We start from the raw sequence: 25,681 nt of genomic DNA, 5'->3' as shown, positions 1-25,681 counted from the left end.
AGGATGGTATTATTCCCATCGTACTGTGGCGGACACTGTGGTCACACAGAGGGAATGAAGACCATTCAGGATTGAAATCTTGTTCTAATGCTGAGTGTCTGCACTAATTGCACTGTGCCATTGCCAATAACGACACCAGACCTGAGTCACGAGGGGAAATGCCCCACTTCTTCTGCCTTATGAGCCCTTGTGGCCTGAGTGTTTCTCATTACCCTAGTTAGCCCTGGCTTTTCTCTTTTCTGATACTTTTAGATAGAGCAAGCTGGGGAAGAGCAGAGAGAGAGAGGGAGAGAGAGAGAATCCCAAGCAGGCGCCACACTGTGAGCACAAAGCCCCATTCAGGGCTCGAACTCATGAACTGTGAGATCATGACCTGAGCTGAAACCAGGAGTTGGAGGCTTAACTGACTGAGCCACCCAGGTGCCCAGCCCTGGCTTTTTAGCCCCATTCGCTCTTTGTTCCTTTAGAGCTGTACCTGGAAGAACTCTCACTCCAGTTTTTTCAATAGCCTGGCTGTTATTTAATTTATTTTCTGAGAAGTGGTTCTGTATCTCACCTGTTTTTAATGGAGTTTCATTTTGCTACCCAGCATAATCTTTGTTCCTGTGGTTTAGAAGGAAGAAAATGCTGTTAAACTCAGCCAGAGTCCTAAACAGATGTTCTGCATGTCCCTGTGTGTTGTGTTAGCAATGCATCACTTCCAGACGTCTCGGCCTGGCCTGCCGGCGTCCTGCGCCCATGCCAAATGCTTTCAGATAGCCTGCAATAAGCAAAACCCAAAGTCAGGTTAAAACCACCAAAGTCACTGGATTCTACTCCTTGAGTGCATTAGCGTCTGGACTTGGGGAGGCGCCAACCTGCTCTCAGAAAAAATAGCAGCACTGAATCTGTGCAGAGAGGGGGGTGCAGGCGTTGTCTGTTTTAAGACACCTGACTGTAAAAATCTGAATGCGATCATACCCACTTGAGCAAATAATTATCTTTTATGAAGATTTTTCATTTAAAGAGAGATTTGCCAGAAATCATCCTTTGCCAGTTAACTTTCTCCTTACAATGAGAAAAAAACAAAAATGGCGGTCCATTTGCAAGAGTGTGACCTACAACTTTGAAAAGCTACTTCCATAACAAATCAGACGGCAGGACACAAAAGGGCTGGGTTCAGTAAAGCACACCACAAAGGTTTTCTGTCAAAATTGGTATTAAGTGCAGGAGTGGGTTAGGGGGACACATATCTGGTAGAGGACTCAGAATATAGCTGGGTCTGTCTGCTTGGGAGGGGCTATGGTTCAGTCAGAGAGTATTTATGAAGTTCTCCAGTATATACCAGGCTGGATTTGATTCCGTGAAAAACATAATCCAAATTGACAGTGTTCCCCCCGCACCCCCACTTGGCTCGCCTTCAGGCCGGTGGAGGTAAGGGACCCTGCAAGGTGACCTCTCAGGGTCCCCCTACCGTAGTGTGATTCTGTGAATGATGAGCAGCAGCCTCGAAGCTTGTCATCTGATCATGTTCCATCTGAGTCGGAAGAGGGGGACTGATCAAAGGGAGGTCACCCCATGCAAATCTTCTGGAATCTTGCATTGGTGACCAAAGCACAGTCTTCTCAGGTTTCTGTGTCATGGTGGCATTGTGTTGGCCTGGGACAGCCAGGAAATGGGGACTGGGAAGTAGAAAGACTATAGTGGAAGGCAAAGTTAGCCACAGGCACCAAGCCCCAGAGTGATTTACAAGGTTATTCAGTGATGGCAGACAGGGCAGGAGAGAGTGGCTGGAGGGCAGTGGGGAGAAAGGATAAAAAGATCTCACCTGAGGGGCACCTGGGTGGCTCAGTCAGTTGAGCGTCTGGCTTCGGCTCAGGTCATGATCTCACGGTTTGTGAGTTCGAGCCCCGCATCAGGCTCTGTGCTGAGCCTGGAACCTGTTTCAGATTCTGTGTCTCCCTTTCTCTCTGCTCCTCCCCTGCTCGTGCTCTGTCTCTTTCTCTCTCTCTCAAAAATAAATAAACATTAAAAAAAATTAAAAAAAAAAAATCTCACCTGAGCCTGAAATGTTTTTTTCTCTGTCCACTTCCTGTGCTTGCTGCTGTGATTACAGAATGACACTGTAATGAAGAGAGATCGTACAAATAGTAACATAACAGAGCAAGGAAACAAAAAAGCGATTTATTAAAAGCCTCCAACAAGCTCATAATATTGCACCCGTACTCCACAAGAATGGACAAATGGCGTGGTTCGGACCTTTTTATCCAGGCTATGATAACTGCTAAGCCAGCGTAGGATCCCTTTAAATGTGTATTCACCAGCTCACTTTTCAATCATCACATACAGTGAAATAGCATCCCTTCCTTACCTGAGCAGTCTTCTGGCTGTAGAGAAACAAGGGGACATGTTGCCAGCTCAGTGCTCTCATCATGCTGATAAGAATCTAGCAAATGCAACAGAGAGAAACTCTAGTAAGCCTGATGGGAAATTAAAAAAAAAAAAAAAAAAAGAGAGAGAGAGAATGAAGCAATCACCCTAGAAAAATATTGCAAAGGAGAAAAATAAGAAATTAGAAAGGAAAGGAAAAATATGGACAACATAATCCATATTGTCTGCAAAAAACAGAGAAAATGTTTCTTGTATAGAGGTGGACGTAAAGTGATATAGGAAATCTATCTGCTCCATGTAAATTTATTAAATGAAACTCTCTTTTTCTCTTTCTTTTAGATAAAAAACCTCTTCATGAAATAAAACCCCAAAGTAAGTTATTTTTCCTCTTGTGAATATAATTTATTCTCATATTTGCTGCCTTACTGTTGTATTTGTTTAGGAGCCAAAGAGAATGGGAGGTTGTAGGAAAAGACCCAGGGTTTTCAGGGCACCTCCTCCTTGGGTTTGGGTCACAGATCAGAGGTTGAAATCGAAAGGACATATACACACCCCTCCCTCAGAGTAAGAGTAAATCTCCCCTGTGATGCTGCCTGCCTCAAAGTCCATTTCTCTGCAAATGCCGTCTAGGATTCTTATTGCTGAGCAGATTGGTAGCATTAAAGTTAATAAATATTTGCCAGTACAAGCTTTCATGAGAGCAGCCTTGGGCAAGAGCCGAGACTGACTCCGAGCCTCTGCACCTCGGAGGAGACGGGGGCGCCTAACACGCAACCGAGAAATCCATGGCAACTTGGTAGGTTAGAAACCAGGATTCCACAGTGAAATCAGCAGAAACTGAAAATGTTGGTGGCCGTGCCAGTTTGAGCTCCCCACACGCAGGCTTGGTTCCTGGGAAGGCCCGCCTTTGCATTATCTCTGTCTTACACATCCAGTAGATTTGGGCATAACAGCACAGTGAGAATGGTTAGCATCTCGGCATTTGACCCTAAGGTTTTCAGTCATGGCTGAACTTTAGAGCCACCCGGAGGCCTTTTAAAAACCCCAGTTCTCAGGCTGTACCCCCAGACCAATGGAATCAGAATTGGGGTGGGTTAGAATCCCTATATTTTTGTTTAGGATTTTAAAACTTTAATGCATAGTTCAATATGTAGGATTTTTTTTTCTTTTTCTTTTTCCTTGAAGTATATATGATTATGTTCGTTTGGGGGGTATACAACATAGTAATTCAACTTTTATGTACATTAGGAAATGATCACCATGATTAAGTCTAGTTACTGTCTATCACCATACATAGTTATGACAATATTATTGATGATATTCTTTATGCTGTACTTTATATCCTGTGACTTATTTATTTTATAACGTGGTTTGTGCTTCTTAATCCACTTCACCTATTTTGCCCATTCCCCACCCCTCTGGCAACCACCAGCTTGTTCTCTGTATTTATAAGTCTGTTTCCGTTTTATCTGTTCATTTGTTTTGTTTTTTTAGATTCCATGTATAAGAGTAGGAATGCTTATTTTTAAAAGATCCTCAGACTCCAATGTGCAGCTTGGGTTGAGAGTAACTATCTTAGGAAAATATTTCTCAAAAAGCAGATCAGCAACCGTGTGCATCGGAATCTTGGGGTTTTGTGGGAGCTTGTTAAATACACCCCATCTCAGAATAGGACAAATGAATTCGAGTCCTCGGCATACGGCGTGGGAGGGGGGAGGGGGTGGCGGGGCAGGGATGTGCCTGAGAATCTATGTTTTCATATGTTCCCCAAATGATTCTGAAGCTCTCAGAAGTATGTACAGCATCCTAGGGAAACCTCCAGATAGAAGGGCCTCAGCAACACAGCTCTTAGCAATAGAAGAGTTACTGAGCTGCCCGGTTGGTTTATAAATAAGCTTGTAGAAGGTGTCCTGGCCGGTTATCTCCCATTTTCGTATAGAATGAATGACTTTTGATCTTTTAAATCCTAGGGTATTATAATTCAGATAGCTTGGGAGAGCTAATAGCTTTTATTAGCTAACTTCTTGGAAGGAATTAAGGATTCCTTCCTGTGAGGTTAGATGGAAATAGGAGCTTTGGGACAGGGGTCAGGAGACATGAAGAAAGATCCAGGAAAGCCATTGTTCATACTTTGTTACGTTGCTTCAGGCAGGCTTGAGATACAACAATGCCATTACCTGCAGAGTCTGAGAACTTTGCAGAACACCCAAAAACAAATGTCCTTTTTTTTTTTCCCTGAGGTCCACTGCCCATAAAGTCATTATTGGTACTTAGCTAGTGGTCCACTGACCTCCTGCATGCCTGATTTTGAATTCAGAGAGGTGGGAGGTGGGGAAACCTGGTTGTGGATGTATGTGTATGTGTGGACGTTGAGGGAGGGAGGAAGCAATCGGGTCGGTGAATATTGGTGTGTGCCTCTGTCCAGATCTCAGGGTGAGAGCTGGAGTAAATAGACTCCCAGCTGCCTCCTGGTGACATAGCCAAGCCACCCACTGATCCTCACGTATGGCACCAGCAAGATCATGAGTATCCATGTGGTGGCCACCGTGAGAGTTACTTAGAAATGTGTTTTTTAAAAATTAATTTCATGCTTAGTTTGTGAGTCCTGTGCCATTCTCATTTGGTTACATCTGTACTTCCAGCCATAAACCCCACACTAGCTATTTCTAGCCCTCAGGGACTCCTGAATTAGTTTTTGCTTGGGGTTCTCGCTCATGAACACCATGCTTAATTGCTGGATACTGCCACGGAATCGCTTAAACTGTTTTAATTTGTGATTTCCTAAAAATAAAACCTGAACAGAATCAATGTGATTGCAAAAGGCTCCCAGAGGAGTCCAGCCGGGGTTCTGTAAAATGCATGGTTAGGAGTGCGTTATACAAATTCAGGCTGCGGTTGTTCAGTGAAAGAGGGGCTTAGTTTAAGACTACATGAATCATCACTGATGCAAAATCAAAGTCAATTATGAAGATAATTGAGAAACAACCTGTTTCTGTATATAGCTGTGCACACGATTCTCCACAAGGCCTGGTGGATAGAAAACATCACCCAGAGTCTCGCACGCAGTCCTCCGTGAACGGGTGGGCCAAGGAGCGAGCTTTGAGTTGCAGGAAGGTGTAAGGAGAAAGTGAAGTCTTAGGATAACTGCTGGCAAGTCATAATGACAAACTGGGGGAAATATGTGCGCCGCATAGCTCATGAAAGCACTTATTGTAAATGAGATAATTTAATCAATTATGTTTCCTAATGTACTAAACCGAATGTTTCATTTTCTGCTTCTGCACATCTTAAATTATCTTCAGGTGCTTTATGAGATTTAATCATAGTTAATAGAAACTTCATTACCATCAAATGTGCTTTCAATAAATGTTGTGTAACAATGTCAGGAGGTGCAGTAAAATATAGTAGGTTCTGAATGGCAAACACGCACCCCCAGAGTCAGACTGAAAAACGGTTGCGTTCAGACAATGGGGCTCCTTGGAGGCTTGGGGCCGCGGCTTTCCGAGAGGCAGTGGCTTCCTGAGGAGTAACTCATCCAGCACGTTCACCTTAGGGATGAAAAGGATTTCTCTGTCCCCTAAAGAAGTAACCCAGGACCACACACACAGCCTTCTCTTCATCTCCTTCCCATATAGTTGTTTTGCACCGGGTACCGATGCACGCACGCTAAGCACAAATCCAGCGAACACTGGCAGAGTCAGCCATTTCCAGGACGGCTCCAGATGAGTGTCTCCCAATTACTTGAATCTTAACTGTCTCAGAATTGAATCTCTCCTTCTCTGCCCCTGTCCTTAATCCTGTCCTGCTTCCCATCTTCTCTAGTTCGCTCAGTACCTCACCATCTCTTCACTTTGTCCACGTGCGAAACTTGGGCGCCCTCCGAGAGCCCTCTTTTTCCTTTGTCCTACTCGTTACTCATTACGTCCTTACAGTCTGTTATTCCATCCAAACGGAGTTCATGTTCATCACCGACTCTCCGTTTTCACACTGCGCCTCTCTGTCCCTCCATTCACTCAACAGCTGTTGACTGAGCGCTTACCATGCTGTAGGAAGCAGTTGTAGAGAAGCGGCCCTGAGAGGGACAGGTACAGATTCTGCTTCCACAGAGCATACAGTTTGAGTAGAGATGGACGGATGTAGGCAAACCAGAAAACATATAGTGCTAATGGTCAGTGTTGTGAAGAGAAATAAAGCAGGGTGAGACACTCCAGCGGGGCTGAAGGGAACGTTGCTTTTTTGGTAGAAGGTGTTCAGAGCAGATCTCTGTATTAAAATTGCATTTAAGAAGAGACCTCGGGGGGCACCTGGGTGGCTGGGTCGGTTGAGCATCTGACTCTTGGTTTCAGCTCAGGCCATGATCTCACCATTTGTGAGATCAAACCCCACATCCGGCTTCTCCCTGACAGCCAGAGCCTTCATTGGGATTCTCACTCTCCCTCTCTCTCTCTGCTCCTCCCCTGCTTGTGCTCGCTCTCTCTTAAAATAAATAAATAAACTTAAAAAAAAAAAAAAAAAGAGGAGACCTAGAAAAAAACCCAAAAAAACAGAAAAAACAAACAAACATTCTGGATGTCTGGGGAGAGAGTGTTCCAGACAAAGGGAACACCAGATGAAATGGCTGTGAGATGTGAACGTGCTTGGAATGTCTGAGGAACAGCAGGCAGGACACCTGGAGCAGAGTGGCAGAGGGAAAGGTCCTAATAGTTAAGACCAGAGAAGTGGGATGAGAGAGGAAACTGCCACACGGATTATAGGCCGTTGTCATGACTCTGACCTTTACTCTGAACCCCTCTGAGGATTTTTTGTCATAGTGACATGACTTCGTATTTTCAAGGATAAACTCTACCTGCTGTGTTGAGTATAAATATATAGGGGATCAGAGTGGAAGCAAGACCTGTTACAGCGATGCATTGTAACAGTAATCAGTAAGAGTAATCTAGGCTATTACAATACCTAGGCTCTTCCAGTAGCAAAGTCCAAGATGATTGTGGCTTGGGGTAGACACAGGGCATTAGACATTGTAAAAATGGGTCATCTTGGCACATCTATTGAAGGCAGAAAGGATTTGTTGATGGGTTGGATATTGAGCATGAGAGAAAGAAAGGTATCAGGCATGATTTCCAAAGTTTGGCTTTGCAGCTAGAAAGATGGGGTTGCCATTGCTGATCCAGAGAGAATGTGGTATAGCAAATCTACACGGGGGATCAGGAGTTCAGTGTTCCTGACGCTAACTTTGAGATACCTATTAAACATCTAAATGGAGAGGTTGAGCAGGCAGTGGAATTATAGGAGTCTGGAGGTCAGAGTCCTGGCTGGTGACATAAATCTGGGGCTTGTCAGTGTCCAGATGATATTTAAAGCCGTTAGCTTGAAAAAGATCCCCGGATAATGAGCGTGCATGGAGAAGGGACAATAGCGGACGACTGAGCCCTGAAGGGCATCAACATTTAGATGCAGAGGAGGTCAGAAGTCACTGCAGAGAAGACAGAAAAGTTACAGCCAGCATAGTAAGAGAAAAACTAAAAGAAAATGGTGTCCCAGAAGAAAATTTAAAAAGTTGAGGCCGTCTGCATTCCTAATTAGGATTTCTGCAGTTGCCTCCCTGTTTCTAGTCTTGCCCTACACCAATTTATCTGATCTTTCTAAACACGGATTCTAGTCATACCACCTGCAATATTTAAAGCTCTTCAATTGCTTGGGGGCTCCTGGGTGGCTCAATCGGTTAAGCATCCGACTCTTGACTTCAGCTTAGGTTATGATCTCACGGTTTGTGAGTTCCAGCCCTCGTAAGGCTCTCCACTGACGGTGCAGAGCCTGCTTGGGATTTTGTCTCCCTCACTCTCTGCCCCTCTTCTGCTTGCTCTCTCTCAAACTAAATTAAAAAAAAAATAAACAAACAAACAAACAAAAAAAAACTCTTCATTTGCTCACCAGTATTTATAAAATAAAGTCCGAGGTACTGAATATGTATATGATCTGGTCTCAACTCTCTTTTCTTAATCCTATCAGCTTCTCTCAGTCAGTTTAATCATTAGGTAAATTCCTGCCTGCCTGCTCTCCAGTTCCTGTCTTCTGCAGTCAAATAAAGCTTCTGAGCTTTCAGAATACCCTCTGCCCATTTTGGCATATAGTGCCTATTACTTATACATTCTGTTACTTCTCCCTGAAAACTCTTTTTCTCCACCGAATCCTTGTTAGACGCATTCTTCCTTCCAATTTCAGCTTGCGTTTTACTTCCTCTGCAAGGCCTTCCCCCCACCAAGGCTGCATTGGTGACTCCTGAAATGTACCCAGGATCAAAGTATTTCCCTAATTCTGTGCTATATTTTCATTGCCCTTGTACTGGTCTGGATTCCCTTTCTTATAGACACCATCTCTGCCTGTAGGCAGACAGTATAGAGTCTTACTTACTCTTCCATCTATAGCATTAACCACTGGCCTAGTATTAGATGTTCAAAAACCACTTGAGTTAATGCCTTACATCCTCCTGAAAACTCCTCACTGGGCCTTTTACTGTTCAGGTGAAAATAAAGTCTTTGCTTCTAAATATTTATTTTTACTCATTCATATGCTAGCTGTTTATTATGCAGTTCTATATAAGTAGCCTTGTCCCAGTGAAATGTGAAGGAAAAAAGTTAATGTTTCTTCTCCACGACTCCAATACAAGTTAGAAGATGATAAATGACTTGAGAAAAGGGGAAGAAAGGAAACAATCTTTAATAAGCCTTTGTTCTGTACCAGATAGGAAGTTAAAGCCTAAAAGGTGTTACTTCCCAGAATCCTGTCCATCAAAGAATGGCCCAAATGTGTCCTTAAAGTCTAAAAACTAAGTATGTGCTTCTCACCAACACCCATCCCATTCTGCGTCTTTTCCAAAAATACACTGGTTTCATCCACAGTGGAATCATGTGGAAACTACATCCTTTGTGATCTTCACGAAGGTTAGGGAATACCTCAGAAGATGTGTGGCCCACACTACATTTGGACATTCTTCTTTCAGGCTGTGAGGACTTGAATAGTGCCTTGATCCCATCGGACTGTTTGCGACTTTGGGACATACCTTTACATCCTCAACAGACTTCTAGGCTCTTCTAAAGTAACGTTAGGCTACTGGCATCAATGCTCATCTTCTAGCAATGCTTTAAACATTTTTTTTTCCTAATCATTTTGCTTCATCTCCTGATTATTTTCTATTGCATACATAGAGCACTTTTTGCAAACTGTATGACTTACTTTGTCCTTCAGGTCACCCCCTACTGTGAATCAATCCAACCCATCTTTATAGGCAACATTTGTCATTTTCTTAGCATCTCCAATGTCCTTATTATCCAATTTTCATCCTATCATAAGTGTGTGCCTTTTCTTACTACCGTGTTCAATGACATTGTTGACTCTGCCCTTAATGCGACAGGATTTTGTTCATCATGTACCTCAGAACTGTGCAGAGACAGGAAAGTAGCTGGTTGACCAATGTGTTCTTCAGCATCAGAATAACCCAGGTCCCTTGTTAAAACGTGAATTCACAGGCTCCGTCTCTCCACCTGTGTGTATTTTCAAAGTTGATAGAGTTTGTGGCTTCAGTTTTTAGGATAGGAAATTAAATGAGGTGAAGTCATTTTCTCAAAAGCTAGAGTTCAAATCCTATTTTTTTTCTTTAACCCCTGCCTTAACCCGGTCTTCCTATCTGATGGGAAAAAGCACAGATATTTTGTAGCCAAATGTAGAGTTACCACACAGAGGACCCCTAGTTAAATTTGATTTCAGATAAATAAATTTTTAGCATAAGCATATCTAGATATTGCATGGGAGATACACTAAAATTATTCATTGATCTGAAATTCAAGTTTAACTGCGTCATATCTTTATTTGCTAAATCTGGCAGCTTTGCTTAAAAGGAGAAATGTGCATATCAAGAAATGTTTTATAAAATAGGCTCCCTAATTGTTAATCTTGGAAGAATGGTTAAAATTGAAAGAGATATTGGAGGGGAGAGCCTTTCAGTAGGAGCAAAACCTCTGAACCAAAAAAAAAAAAAAAAAAAAAAAAAGAAAGAAAGAAAGAAAAACTTGCCTGAAGTACAAGGTCTACCTGAAAAAATGAGTAATCAGACTTGGCCACAGAGTAGGGTCCATATGGATGAGGAATGGGCAAAAGTTGTTGAAAACTGGGGTGATGTAGAGCATAAAGTGTCTTGAGCCATAAGATAAATCCCTTTTGGAGTGGAATCACTTCATACTAGAGAGTTGTCTAAAGATGTTAGAGTGGCAGTACCAGAACTGTGGTACTCTTCTTAAGAAGAGTAATCCAGTGGAAAATGGCTCTGAGTGACCAAAGACTATGTCCTAGGTAAGATGAGACTGTACAATGTGAGCGTCAAGTAGGGTGTCTCCTATGGAAATGGAGATGCGAGAGGCACTGGAGATGTAATGAGTAAGGCATGTGAGTGGTTTGGGGAAGAATCAATGGGGACAGAATGAAAGATGACTCTCCATTCTCACTCATGGTGTCACATTACCTGAAAAAGGGAATTCAAGAGGAGAAAATATTTGAAGAGATAAGAATGACAAGTCTGTAAGTCAGATGACCAATTTGAGATGTTAGCACAACATGCAGGTGATTTCGTCCACTGAGCAGGAAGGAGATATGGGATTAGGTCTGCGCACAGGAGTCGAGGCAAGACATCTCCAATGGAGAGTGTTAGGCATCAAGGAAATAGCACTGTGAACAATCATCCCATTATTTTGGCAAGGGGACAGGAAGAGGGCTAAGAACTGAGCTTTGAAGTCTGTTTATAGAACGTTGAGAGTGAAGGGTAGTTACTAAACAATAAGGAAGAAGGGAGGTGAATCCAGTTTAAGGGACTTTTTTTTTTCCTCTCTGGAAAGAGGGTTGGCTTGGCTTGCCTACTGCTAGAGAGTAGTGGAAAGGAATAAGACAAAGAACATTACTATTGATGCAGTAGTTATAAACAACCGTCAAGAAGGAACAGTGATTTGGGGGAAAGGCAGACTTTAAAGGGTAAGAGAACAATCAAAGGACATAGAAATACTGGACTAATTAAATTATCTGCAGCCTGACAACAGGCTAGGCAAATGTAAAAAGAAATGAAGTCAGTCTATAGATTCTGATAGGAAAGACCTACAAAATATTGTATGTAGAAAACAAAACAAAGTACAGTAAAGGAAATATAATATGGAGACTTTAGGGTTAAAAAAATAAATAAATAAATAAATGAAGGATATTTACTCTTCTTTTTTTTTCCCAAAAGGTCTGAAAGATATTGTCAAGAGTGATTACATCTGAAGAAAGAGTAGTTGGAGAATGTGTTTTCTCCTTGAATACTGTCCCTTTTTATACCACTAAACATTTCCTCATCTTAAACATGTGTTTCATTCTTTTTTTCTAAATGTTTGTTTATCTTTGAGAGAGAGAGAGTGCGAGCCGGGGAGGGGCAGATAGAGAGGGGGGACACAGAATCCGAAGCATGCTCCAGGATCCAAGCTGCCAACACAGAACCTGACATGGGGCTCGAACTCATGAACCGCAAGATCATGACCTGAGCTGAAATAGGATGCTTAACCCACTGAGCCACCCAGGCGCCTTTCATTTATTCTTTTAACAGGGACAGCAGCCAACCGGTTAGGGCAATTATGTATTAAGAAAACATGCATTAAGAAATGTTGAATGTTAAAAACCAATGCTTTGAGTTCTTTTAAAGAAAGAGCTAAGGGGCCGCCTGGGTGGCTTGGTCGGTTAAGCGTCCGACTTCGGCTCAGGTCATGATCTCATGGTCCATGAGTTCGAGCCCTGCGTCGGGCTCTGTGCTGGCAGCTCAGAGCCTGGAGCCTGTTTCAGATTCTGTGTCTCCCTCTCTCTCTGCTCCTCCCCTGTTCATGCTCTGTCTCTCTCTGTCTCGAAAATAAATAAACGTTAAAAAAAAAAAAATTAAAAAAAAAAAAAAAAGAGCTAAGAACATGGGTGTAGAGAAGACCACATCTTTGAGAAGTTTATCTGAGAGGAAGTTGGGGGAAAGATTTGGGGAGATGTGATTAAGAAGACCAGACTGTGTTTGGAGGCAGAGGGCAAGGCTCAGGTGCAGAGGAAAAGTTTGAAGATGTAAGACCAAAAGGGAATAATGAATGAGGCCAAGTCCCTGTGGAGGCAGGAGGGGACGGGATCATAGCTGACTTGATACAGAAGAGCAGCTCTTCCGGAAACAGAGAAAAAGGAGGAAACACTTGTGAAGGAGCAGAGAAATCCTGAGTGGTAGGAAAGTGAGCTCACATAGGACAGCCTCCCTTTTTTCAGCTAGAAAGAAGGGCAGGTGAGAAGGAGGGCTGCCATTGAACTAGAACAGCGCCTGGCACGTAGTAAGCACTATTCAAAAATTTGCTACTTTTGTCCTTCATTACAACAGTAAATCAACAATCACAGTAACAATAATGAGGTTTTTGACAGGAGATTAGAAAAGCTGAGGTATTGATGGGTTATGGGGTTGTAAGACCCCAAGCACTGCAAATATAGTTGGAATTGTTCACCACGGTTGGCCACAGCTGACCATCCAAAAGCGATTTTTTGATGTGGTATTAAAAAAAAAAGTTGCTTCTCAATGACAGCAAGTATAAACAGTATCTTCTATTATATCATATTTCAACATCTAATTAAATATTTTGGCACGTGAGTCTGTATCCACAACACCGCCTGTGCAAGGGGCCAGGGGCAGGTCCTGAGATGGCCGGGTACTGGCCGTCTATGGGAGTTCAGCACAGCAACAGCTTCTTTAGCCTTCCATTTGTTTTGTCTCTCCTAGGCTCTGTGTGAATTTTGATTGTGTGGATTCCTTAGCAATTCACTCTCTCTAGTATATGTCCATTCAAGTTATTGGTTTTTCTCCTGAAGGGGTAGCAATGGCCGTTCTGCAGTATTTAATAGGAGATAGAATATTCTGCGTTAGAAAGGCATTTACTATGCTCCTTTGTTAATTTTCTGTAGCTATCTGATCCTGTAAGATAGATTTCAATGTGATAATATAGTTAATCTCCTAACATGAGACTTGAGTTATATTCCCATTAATTAGTGGCAAGAATCGGTCTTTCTGAGGGGAATCATGTGAAGAGAGAAAGGCAAACCATGTAAACAGCCCTTGTATTTAGTCCTTTGGGGACATCAGTTCCTCGCAACAACTAAGTGTGATGACAATTCATAAAGACATCGAACTTATTGATCCCTGTCCCTTGCACTACGAAATTCAAAGGGGCTGTGAAAGGCCATTTAGACCATCTCACCAGCTTTGACCAAAAATAAATAAAATGACTGCAGACTATTGTAAAGTTATGCTGCTGCTTCTCTTTTTTTTTTTTTTTTTTAGAGGGAGACTTTCTGAAAGGAAGTGTCACAATCTCCCTCAGAACTACAAGCTTTTTTTTTTTTTTTTTAACAACCCTCATTGTAGAAAAGGTCATTTTAATATCTAACCAGAGTCCCAATGGCTGTCATAAAAGGCCACATCCTCCTTTTCAGTCCTTGTTAGAGATGGCAAAGAGTTGGTTACTAGCGTCATCGTAAAGGAAGAGTCATTGAGTTCCTACCATAGACCTGCTCTCCTCTTGTGACAACCCTCTCCGCATTAAAGATCACCTCCAGTCACTTTACAGCTCTGCCTTCTCTGGGCCAAGGGAACCCATAAACATTTCCTCTCCGGGGTCCTAATTTCCGCAGAGCTCTATTAATTTATGCAGACTATCTCTGCAGATATCCTACACTCCTTTCCAGCAATGAACGTATTCCTCAGTAGTTCCTGAGTTATTTAGAATACAAGAAATTTCTCCGTCAGCTCTAGCTGGAGATTTTATGCAACAGTTTTTTGTTTGTTTGTTTGTTTGTTTTGTACCTCACGTTGCATTCTTCCATGCTTACCTAGAGCTTTTGTGACTCTCGGTTCAAGGAAAATAGGGATGAAAACACAGGAAAGACATCAATAACACATTGATCTGTAAAGCTTCGTCTGTGAAACAAAGACCTGTGCCCACAGAAAGCAGAATAGCATCATCAGTCATGGGGTTATCAGTGCTTTTGTTCAAATTAACTTGGAGCAAACAAACCAGCAACACGTGTGTATGGGAGCCAGCGGACAGGTATAAACATATATGTGTGTTAACATAAAGAGAGTCCTTGCAGCAAGAACTCTGTAATCAACCTCAGACTGTGATTTCTTTAATACTTGTCTTCCCACAGTTGGAGACCAGGCGAGCGATCATAAATAGGTGCAATGGTGTGCGGATTTCTGTGGGAAATTATGGAGATATTACTGCTTTTGAAGTGTTTAAAGCAGTTAGGGAGAATGCATTGGCGCTCAGATAATTAAACAATAAAAAGAATGATCCAAAATGAGTTCTAGGAACCCTAAGTGATCTGGGAGTTTAGAAGATCATGTCATGGTTGGGAGGGTTGGCTGGATTGGCAAGGACAGGGGTTTGGTTTTGTTTTGTTTACTTTTTTTTTTTTTTTAAGTTTGTTTAGAGAGAGAGAGAGCACAAGTGGAGGAGGAACAGAGAAAGAGGGAGAGAGAATCCCAAACAGGCTCTGCACTGTCATCCAGAGCCTGATTCAGGGCTTGAACTGATGAACTGTGAGATCATGACCTGAGCTGAAATCAAGAGTCAGATGCTTAACCGACTAAGCCACCCGGGGGGCCCCTGGACAGGGTTACCTTCTTTAAGGTGGGGGACCTTGAGCTGGCACGCGACCAAGGGTTTATTTTACAATGACCTGTCATACAGGGCTATTCACTAACAGGCATCCATCTGGCAGGTAAATTACAGTTGAATTCGGGGTGTGAGGCAGTGCTGCAGAATGGAGCATGAGCGTTGAAATGGACACGGAGAAAGCCATCAGGGCCTGGGTAGTGCCTGCACCATGCGTTCGTGTCCTTAGAACGACTCCCCTGGGAAGGACCAGTGGTGGCTTCTAACGTTTGGACAAGTGATGACTGTGCGCACGCGTGTATGCAGTGACTCTGCAGCGGCTCCCCCTAGATGCCTGCGTGCTCACGGACAGGCTTACACCCAGCGTCCTCCCTTCTCCCATGAACTTGTGGTGGCAAATATGGAACGAAATCTCAGATTCTTCTGGACCCAGTCCTGAACACACAAGAAAAGTGAATTGATTATGTTTATAAGCACTCAGGTATCCTTACAGGGAAAACCACTCTACTGTCCTGGAGCATGGATTAGAAAAGAGTGAGGCAGAGTGAGAAAAAGAAAGAAAGGAGGTGAAGTAAAAACAATAGATAGAAGGGCAAAAAAAAAAAAAAAAAAAAAAAAAAAAAAAAGGAAAGAAAGAAGAAAGAAGCACTGTGGCCCAACTTTGGAAGGGCTTGAGCTGTTGGTAAGGATGTCTCTTGAGATGTATACATGTGGCTTCGAGTATTTGTGTCTCCCTGTCAGGATCTCACCACTTGTCTTTTACCACCGTTAGAACCGTTAGACAAGAAACAACTAAGAGTATGTTAATTCCTCTGTGCACCCTCATTTCCATTGCATGGTTGGCCCTCCACAAATGTTTGTGGAATAAATGAAATTATTAGATTCTGAAGGTTTTAATTCCCAGGACAGATTGTTCTTGTAAAGTAAACGCCACTTTGCTTATCTTCCTGTAGGGAGTCGATTGACTTTTGTCTTTTAGATTAGACTGTCCCACCAAATGCCAGGGTGAGCCTTATAAGGACGCCGTGCTCTCCAGACAGGTCTCTCCCCTTTCTCTCTCACCCCCCCCCCCAGCTCCACAGTCCCCATACTCATTTATTTTTTTTAATTCTATAATTCAGTATTTCATTCTCTTAAGTCAAATAGATTCTGCAAATATTCCTGGGAAACGCACTGAACCATATCAAACATTTAAATCTCAGTCTGAAGGCCTATGTAGGGTCCTTTCCTAAAGACAGGGTTTGTGTCTGAGAGAAGGGAGATTCTGCGTGTGTGGGTAGCAGGAGGGTGGAAACCTAGAAAACAAGACAGAAATACAGAGGAACTCACCCAACTGGTTCCCGCTACTGTTTGGGCTCAGGATGTTCCTGTCTGGGGATGTCCATTTCCAGAAGTTTTTTGCCCTGATCATCCCCCTGGCCTCGGCTCCTGCCTATTTTTAGTACCTGGGAAGCGAAAGGGGTCTTTGGCTCTACTTTGCCAACTCAGCAGCTGCACTCAGTATGCCGCCAGGCTGTTTCTCTGTGTGTGCTCGGTTGCTGGGCAGGTGTGTTCTCCCCAGATACACCTTTTAAAATGATAGTGTCATCAGTCAGTAGTGCCCAAGGAACTGGTGGGAAGCAGGGGGGTGGGGAGGGGGAAGGCTAATTGGTTTCAATCCAAAGTTCTCTCCCTACTCCCGGTACCCTGGCTTGCTACCTCTGCGGTGTTGTGTCCTCTCTGCTCTGAGCACAGCGACTCCCTTCACGGAACTGAATTGGGTAGAGGGAGGGAGGGAACATCAGTGAGAGCCCAGCTGCCCCTCCCTTTCCCTGTGGGACACAGGCAGACACTGGAACTTTGGGGCCCGTGCTAGTCACCATGCACATGGTTCTGGGTGGCCAGAGCCGACCACACAGATGCCTCCATCCCTGTCCCTCTCCCGTGGGGACCATCATGACATTGGAACTAAAACCTAAGTCACAGCCTGTTTCTCAACACCTCCTAGGCCGCTGTGGTTATTGAAAATGTCTTACAATCCTCTCACCTTTCAAATACCGTTTCTTTCGGATGGTTTCGCTCCCTTGCGAATTATTTGTGTGTGTTTACTGCCCTATTGCTGAACCGGTTCTGCTTGGTTTCCTTGTTCACTCTTTAATTTGGTGGCGCCTTATTTTACGGTCCACTAACTTTGTTGGTTAGTAGTACTCGTGTGATAACATAAGTACTGTATTAGGCTGCAGTGAATGCATAGTAAGCACCATGCAATTACCAGGTGAATATATGATAGCTCTGTTTTAGCCTCTAAACCTAATACAGGGTGACAGAGCAAGTACCTCTGGACCTATTATGTGTACTCACCCCATAATCTGTAAGGAGATGGGTAACATAGCTGGCACTTGCCACCTTCTCTTTCCACATACTTTGCAAGATTATGCCTCTTGTAGGGTCGCGTGGCCTTGGATCAATCTCATGCTGAACTGCAGTAGCCATGATGAAGGTCTTCAGGAACGAACCACACGCAAAGTACAACTAGCAGACGAGTTGGGAAACAGCTACAACCTATCTTGGGGGTTGGGAAGACACCCACATTCTCAATTCAAACTAACGCTTTTATTTTTGCTTTGCCTATGCATTCAATAGGATGGAGTAGGAGAGGTATGGGAGAAACAGCATGTGCCCTTTTAGAGACCAGTCCTCTTTCGCAAAAATGTATTAAGTCTAGCATTTAATGGTGCTGGAAAACGTTGACCGTGGACATCGGGAGCACCTAGGACCAAAATCTCCATATCTCACAACAGAAATTCTCTCATGATGATTGTAAATACGCTAACCTGATGTTGTCGATGTTCTCTTAAACTGAATGATTTGTGCCAAAGCTAAAATGCCTATTTGTGAGCTCTGGTCTTCTCTCTCTTGACTCCTAGACTGTGTCTGACCTTCTCACCCTAGCCCACTCTCTGTGAATGCATGTGCCCCACGTCATATATAAGCAGAACAGTTCACCCATATTTTGTCATTGTATGTGGATCTCATGTCCTCCCTCAAATAAAAATAAGATGCAAAAAAAAATACTTTGCAGGTAAATATGACTTTCTAAACCAAGTAAATTAAGGAGTTGTCTGCTTTTACTTGAAAAATATTACATTCTTTGCAAAATTGATTGTCTTTAAGATTTTATTATGTGGTAAGCTGCCCTAATGCAGTCAAGATATTTGACTAGCGTCCCTCTGATTTATACAGGGTATTTTAGAAACATGATTATGTGTGAAAGAGAGTATAACTTATGGCTAGCTGCATATGTCATTTTCTCTGAAAAGTAGCTCCAAAAATCCAATAGCATTTCATTTTGTATCCCAGGGTGGTTCTTCGGCTCTGTGCCCATGCTGGCCATTTAGGATTTCTCTTGTGTCTTTCAGGCATTGAGAATGCCAGCGACATTGCTTTGTACTCGGGCTTGGGCGCTGCCGTGGTGGCCGTTGCAGTCCTGGTCATTGGTGTCACCCTTTACAGACGGAGCCAGAGTGACTATGGCGTGGACGTCATCGACTCTTCTGCATTGACAGGTGGCTTCCAGACCTTCAACTTCAAAACAGTCCGTCAAGGTCAGCGGCGTAGGGCCCCCCAACACCTCGTCCTCAGGACCATAGAGACTACGCTCACACAGGACCCCCAGTGTTCTTCGGCCCTGTGTGAAGGTAGCTCTTGGCACTGGGAGCCGCTAACCTAGTTGTCTTCACACATTAGGAAGCCAGGCTCGGTCGCGTAGTCTGCCCAAGTCCTTGGCTACTATGAGAATGAATGGATCTCAGTTTCCCATTCATTCACAACATTTTTAATGAGGCACTTCCATCTTTGATATGTAGTAAACTTAGCACGTTATTTTATCTCAGATTAGCCAACGTTCTGTTTTAACAAGCCTGCTCTGAGGATATTTAGTTAACTAAAATGCTGATTATTCAAGTCTGAAAACCAACCACTTTACTATAACCTCCCATGCATAGGTATTATATACTATGTACTAGGTGGAGTTATTTGGGTTACTTCTATCTTATATAAGTTAAAAGGACTTTAGATAACATACGATAGGTCAGTTAGCCAGCGGGGGAGGGGAGGGATGAAGTTCCCAGCCTTAACGACTCTCACCTGCTGCCCAGTGGAGGCAATCTTTTGTTGGAGGGAGAAGGAAATCTGCCATGTCAAACTATGGCAGTACTCCTTTTCCAAACAGAGCCCTTTAATTCTCTTATGTGAACCAAATCCGTTTCTGATTGCAAGATGGAGATGAGCCATACGTGGTTTCTGGTTTCGGGCTTAGAAAAAAAATGAAGCTGTCTCCCTTCAGAAAGGGTGAAGTGTTCCACCTTGACCCTTACTGTCGATATCGTCACCTTTATTTCTATTTATTGCGCGTAACTAGCGCCAGTAGCCCCGGACAAGAAGTCTCGCTGCATGGCTGTGATTGAGTAGCAGTCGGGTTCTGAAGTGGAACCCAAGCATGCGAGAAATGGGGAAATGTCTGGCAGAGACAAAATGCTTTCCTGCTTGCCACTCACTTCTGGGCACCAAAGTTTCAGGGCTGAGTCTGCTTGGCCTCAGAAAGGGACACATCCCCTTGACTTGTTTCATTAGAAATAAATCTAATGAAGAACGGATTTGTTTTTTTCTTTTTAGCCTTTATATTTTGAGGGACAGAGAGAGTGCATGATCAGGGAAGGGGGAGAGAGAGAGGGAGACACAGAATCCAAAGCAGGCTCCAGGCTCTGAGCTGTGGGGCTCGAACTCACAAACCGCGAGGTCATGACCTGAGCCGAAGTCGGACGCTTAACCCGCTGAGTCACCCAGGTGCCCCAAGAACTTATTTTTATATTACATGAGAAACTAGAAATCTTTCCATCAAATAAGATACCAGTGTCTTAGACAATAACATTGTAAAACAGAAGAACGACAGTAGTGTGTGAAACAGAGGCTTTGTAGTCAGAGAGAGTGAATCCAAAATTGCTACATGACCTAGTTAATTGATTATTCTGTCTCAGTTTTTACAGCTTTAAAATGGGGATACTTGGGGCGCCTGGGTGGCGCAGTCGGTTAAGCGTCCGACTTCAGCCAGGTCACGATCTCGCGGTCCGGGAGTTCGAGCCCCGCGTCGGGCTCTGGGCTGATGGCTCAGAGCCTGGAGCCTGTTTCCGATTCTGTGTCTCCCTCTCTCTCTGCCCCTACCCCGTTCATGCTCTGTCTCTCTCTGTCCCAAAAATAAATAAACATTGAAAAAAAAATTAAAAAAAAAAAATAAATAAAATGGGGATACTAATATCCACCTCAAAGGGTTCTTGTGAGGATTAAACTACTTGGAATGACAAGGATTAAAAGCCCTTGGTTTATGGAAGGTGCTCAACGAATGTAGCGAGTATCAGTCCAGAAGCTAGTGGTTTCCTCTTACTTTGGCACAGGATGCCAGTGTGTTCCATAGAGCAGCAGGTGAGGGGGTGGTTCCCTCGCCGAAGCATTTGGAGAATGCTGACTTGGGTAAGCTCAAACACATCTCCATCTTGCGGGTCTCCTTAGAGCTTGCATGTATTGTGACTCTCGAAAAGAATATATAGCCTTTCCAAACTTCCTTTACCATTTTGTTTTTATTTTTAACCAAGAATGTCCCAAAGCTAGTGATAAAAGCAAAAATCCTTTATTCAAATTCTACTCTATCCTACGTTCACTGTGATGATGCACCTCACCTTGATGCTCCGATGATTTGCACCCCGCATTGTTGTGGAGACCTCCCTTTCTGGGCACGTAGAGCTAGAACCCCAGGAAGGCGAACAGACTTTCAAACAGAAGGCCATGGAGTTGACCTGGAAGTTTCAAAAGGATTTCCAAAATGAACTGTGGGGTGATCAGGTCGTTGTCCCTGATACGCCGACTCTCTTCAACCATGGACTTTTATCATATGTACATACTTTTATAATCAGGCATTTTCTCCTTAAGTTAGACTTCAGTGTAACTCTAGGCAATATTTTTGCTGCTTGGCTTCCCGTAAACTTGGAGGGTCTTTTCCATAAGCTGGGAGGGTCTTTTAAGAGTGGCCAAAAGCTAAACTTCAGAAGGTGAAGGTTTGAGATAAAATAGCCATGAGCCTCAGGGATGCGATTTTTCAGGTCTCAGGCAGAAGGGCCTGAGACCTGAATGCTTTTCAGTTGTGACACGGTTCTTATGTCCCCTGCCTTGCCTGGGAAAACCAAAACAAGAACAGGGCTGATACCTGTAGAATTCAGTGCAGTTCCATTAAAAAGCTCAGCTCCTTGATTGTGCCTGTGTCTTGACACGAGAACCTCCAGAATGGGGAAAAAAAAAAAAAAAATGCCTCATCAAGGAGCCTTTAGATCTACAAAGTCCTCTCTGACTTTGGATTCTTTGAGCATCAGAACAAGAGGTTGGGAAAGTCAGGGTTATAGATTTCCTACTGGCATTGCTACAAATTATGAAGATGGAAAAACAATACAATATGGCCTGGAATTGCAACATTTTCAAAAATATTCTTTAAACATTTTGTCAGGCCCCCAAAGGAAAATTGTTTAATATGGTTTGGGTTTCAATTTGAGAAGTCACATTGACGGACTGATATGGGTGGGAGGTTTGGGACTGAGGGTTATTTCGTTATTCACTAATAAATGGGATTATTTCATCACAAGAAAATATCACAGCATTTCTTTTTAATATTAGGCTGCGAAAAAGATCGGTGAGCCCCAGCCGATGAAAGTCCAATTTCTCATGGTTTTGTAAAGATTTTTTTTTTCATTTGTTTCGAGACAGAAAGGAAGCCCTTCTAAGCTGCTCCCCACGTAGAATCGGAGCCTCGCTGTCCCCATAGGTGCCTCCTTTCCCTCTCAGAGTGACATATACTCAGACATGGAGTGATATGATCCGCATGGTCCCCTGACCCTTTTGTTCTGAGGACACATCATTTCCTCTCCCAGCTCCACAAACTGCCCAGAATTCCACGTGAGACGGGCTGTCACCAACGCCTCTCTGGTTATAAACAGCACTACCTAGTCACCGTGCTGTGTCACCTTTTACCATTTAAAATGAACAGATGTTATTTTTGCTCCAAACTGGATTGCAAAACATTTCTTCCTTTTTTTTTCTTGAAGCTTCTCTCTGCCAGTTAAAATAATCACATAAACAATAATACCGTAGTCAGTTGCCTGACACAGTGCCAGAAATACTTGTTTTGAAAAGATGGCATGCCAGGAACTCTGGAGAATGAGTGATTGTGGTCAGCGGCATTCAGAGAACCCGCTGTGAGAGCCGGAGCTCCCCATTCCAAGGCTCTGGTCACCGTTGACTGGCCTGTGAGAGCTGCCGTAGACACTCAGCATGGGCCTGAAGGGTGGCTGGCAAGCTCACAGGCGGTTGTGCAGTTAGTAGAGGCCGAGGCGAGGGGGTAACCGTGATGCCTTTTCGTTTCCGAGTGACAGATCGATTTTCTTTCACCAGGTAACCCCCTGCTTCTGAATTCCTCCATGCAACCAGACCTCACGGTCAGCCGAACATACAGCGGGCCCATCTGCCTACAGGACCCGCTGGACAAAGAACTCATGACAGAGTCTTCGCTCTTTAACCCTTTGTCCGACATCAAAGTCAAAGTTCAGAGCTCATTCATGGTTTCCCTGGGAGTGTCTGAAAGAGCTGAGTACCATGGCAAGAATCATTCCGGGACTTTTCCCCATGGAAACAGCCGTAGCTTTAGTACGATGCACCCCAGAAATAAAACACCCTACATCCAGAATCTATCATCACTTCCCACAAGGACAGAACTGAGGACCACTGGTGTCTTTGGCCACTTGGGAGGACGCTTAGTCATGCCAAATACAGGTGGGTGGTAAGTGTGTGTTTGTGTCTTTCCGATCTGTTTCAGCATTTTAAATTTGCACAATTATGTCCCATAAGTTCCATTTTTTAAGATGTTTACCATCCTTGTGTCGCAGCTACAAACACTGTGATTCCAGAAGTCTACTCGATTTACACAGTAACTGACCCAATACATAGTATCAGTGTCCACAGACCTTGCTGTGATGTTACTTTATGACAAGCAATGATAAAGGTTCATTATGGAGTTGCCCTTTTGAACGCAAACTTCGGTTCCAAGGCTATACCACGCGTACAATTAGTTCTCAAGCATTTTCTTCTTCCTTTTGGTTAGAGGGGAGAGTTTCTTAATGTTTTGACAAGGCTACTTAAGGTGTACAGGCCAGTGCACTTTAACATGACATCCTATCAATGGATTAGTTTCCATCTGAGACCTAACTGGCTGGCAGAAGAGGGTAATGTCTCTTCTGATTTCTAAGCAACAAGAGTTAGGTAGTGCAATGAATCATCGCCGTTGGCCACTGACAGGAAAGAGGATTCTGCATCTGTGTTCTAGAACCACCAGACCACACTGAATGAGGACCATTGGGGGCCTCGACAGACTTCTCCCTGAGGTCCAGCTGACCGCCCTCTCCAAATCAATCATTTTGTCCTCTAAAATGAAATCTGTACGAGGACTAGCCCGAAGCCACCATTCCAGCTAACTGGCCTGACAGTAGCTCAGTGACTTGACACCATGTTTTACGTTGATAAGTGTTGTCTTGTTCTCCTATGTCAGTTGCTTCCTTGAAAATAGCCCTCAAATGCAGCCCTACTCATGATTTTCTTTTCTAGACTTGGAATTCTCGAAATCTTCTTTGGTCAGTGGTTTAAGACATAGTAAGAATCTCCATTTAAATATGGAGAACGATTACATCATCGTGTGATGTAATCCTCCCTGGTCATAATTGGCAGTCAGGAGCCTCAATGCAGAAGGAGTCGGTCAGCCCTACTTACCAAGCACTCTTCTTGGAGGAATCTATAAACTGGAAGCATGGGTTCTGAAGAAAGAAAATGATGCAGACCCCTCCCTAAGGATAGGAAATAGTCATCAGAATCATAGAAAATTGCATTTTGTCTTATCTTCACTTCCTAACCTAGTAGGTGGCACTTGGAAGGCCCCAGGTAGTTATTGGTTCAATCAGTCGGCCCACACCCCTCCTCTCTCTTCCCATCACTGTGTTTGTTTACACATATGTGGAGGGTGGGCCAAGATCAACCCATTCATTGGCTTTAATGTTCATCAAAGAAAGTGAGATAAAATCATAAAACAGATTTTTCTTTTTCTTCCCCTTTGACTTGAGAAGCACTTGTGTTGAAAACTGAAAGTTCTTTTCTTTAAAAAAAAAAAAAAAAGAAAATGTTGACTTGTTTTGAGAGTGAGAGAGAGAAAGAGCAGGAAAGGGGCAGAGAGGGAGAGGGAGAATCCCAGTTAGGCTCCACGCTGTCAGCACAGAGCCCGATGTGGGACTCAAACCCATGAACTGCAAGATCATGACCCGAACCAAAACCAAGAGTCTGATGCTTGACCAACTGAGCCCCGCAGGTACCCTGAAAACTAAAAGTTCTGATAGCACTGTCTGATTCCCAAACATTTCCTCTGTGAAGAGGCATTTTCAGAGTTTCACAAGGAAGCCCTGGACAAGATTGAAGCTGTTCACTGGGAATGAGTTTGAGGAAAAATAAGTGTGGGGAATTGAAACATATGCTCTGTTATTTGCAGAACATAAATGCAAAATATGCCCTAGGGGACTAAAGTGTAAAGAAGCAAGACATAGCAATTAAATTGTTCTAATGCCATCCATCCCGAATTATCGTATGGTGCCTGGCAATGATTTTTCAAAAAGGTTGGGATGGTCCCCTTGCTGTAGAAATCATTTATTATGCAAAATATGAAACGAGAAACTCAGACAGGTGGTTCTGTTGTCATATCAAATAAAACGCTGTTGGGGTAGCAGGCGGAGTTTGGGGGAGAGTATATTTTTGTAATCAGAGATAACTGGTGAGTGACATACTGAAAATGGGCACTCCTTGGGGCAGTTGGGTGGCCCCATCAGGCTTCCAATTCTTGACCTCAGCTCATGTCATAATCTCACGAGTTGTGAGCTCAAGCCCTTCCTTGGGCTCTGCACTGACAGCGCAGAGCCTGCTTAGGATTTTCTCTCTCCCTTTTTCTCTGTTCCTCCCCTGTTCATGCTCTTTCTCTCTCTGTCAAAAAGAAATAAACTTAAAAAAAGAAAGAAAGAAAATGGACACAGACATAAAGATTCCCCACCATGCCTCTCCTTCTTAAGATAAAACTTACCACCAACCACAACCCTGCCTCTGTGTATGACTGTCTTCTATCTCCATTGACAGTTTGCATGTTTAAGTAGAAGTATGTTTGAAAGATAATCATACAATTTCTGATTGAAGGATAGATGACATAGTTTAAAGTGCTAAGGATCCTGTAGACTCAGGTCGTATTTAGGAGTATCATGAATAATGTTTCAATCTGAACACTTGAATGAGATACTATCTGTTCATCCCTTTCTCAAAAGTCCACATACATATTTATTCTGATTTGATCTGGGAGTTGACCATCAGGCACTGATGAGCTCAAGAAAAGATTATGTCTCAGAATCTGGCTTAAAAAAAAAAAAAACTTTTTTTTTTTTTTTTTTTTTTTTTTTTTGAGAGACAGAGCATGAGCAGAAGAGGGACAGTGAGGGAGGGGCACAGAGAGA

The 25,681-nt window shown here is 43.4% G+C and overlaps 1 protein-coding gene across 13 annotated transcripts in view; it reads left to right on the top strand.

Annotated features, from left to right (window-relative positions):
- The window catches only part of UNC5D (unc-5 netrin receptor D), a 569,825-nt gene that overhangs the window by 463,816 nt on the left and 80,328 nt on the right, over nt 1–25,681 (top strand). For 6 of the 13 annotated variants that reach the window (XM_045460948.1, XM_045460959.1, XM_045460944.1 and 3 more), the window contains 4 exons: nt 2,710–2,742; nt 17,697–17,711; nt 18,473–18,658; nt 22,545–22,922. In XM_045460948.1, coding sequence (XP_045316904.1) covers nt 2,710–2,742; nt 17,697–17,711; nt 18,473–18,658; nt 22,545–22,922 — 612 coding nt within the window. The remainder of the gene's footprint in view (nt 1–2,709; nt 2,743–17,696; nt 17,712–18,472; nt 18,659–22,544; nt 22,923–25,681) is intronic. The other 7 variants (XM_045460993.1, XM_045460936.1, XM_045460966.1 and 4 more) reach the window with 4 other exon arrangements.

This window comes from Leopardus geoffroyi, chromosome B1 (genome assembly GCF_018350155.1).
Source record: "Leopardus geoffroyi isolate Oge1 chromosome B1, O.geoffroyi_Oge1_pat1.0, whole genome shotgun sequence".
NCBI classification, from domain to species: Eukaryota; Metazoa; Chordata; class Mammalia; order Carnivora; family Felidae; genus Leopardus; species Leopardus geoffroyi.
This window is presented reverse-complemented; position numbering and strand designations above follow the sequence as displayed.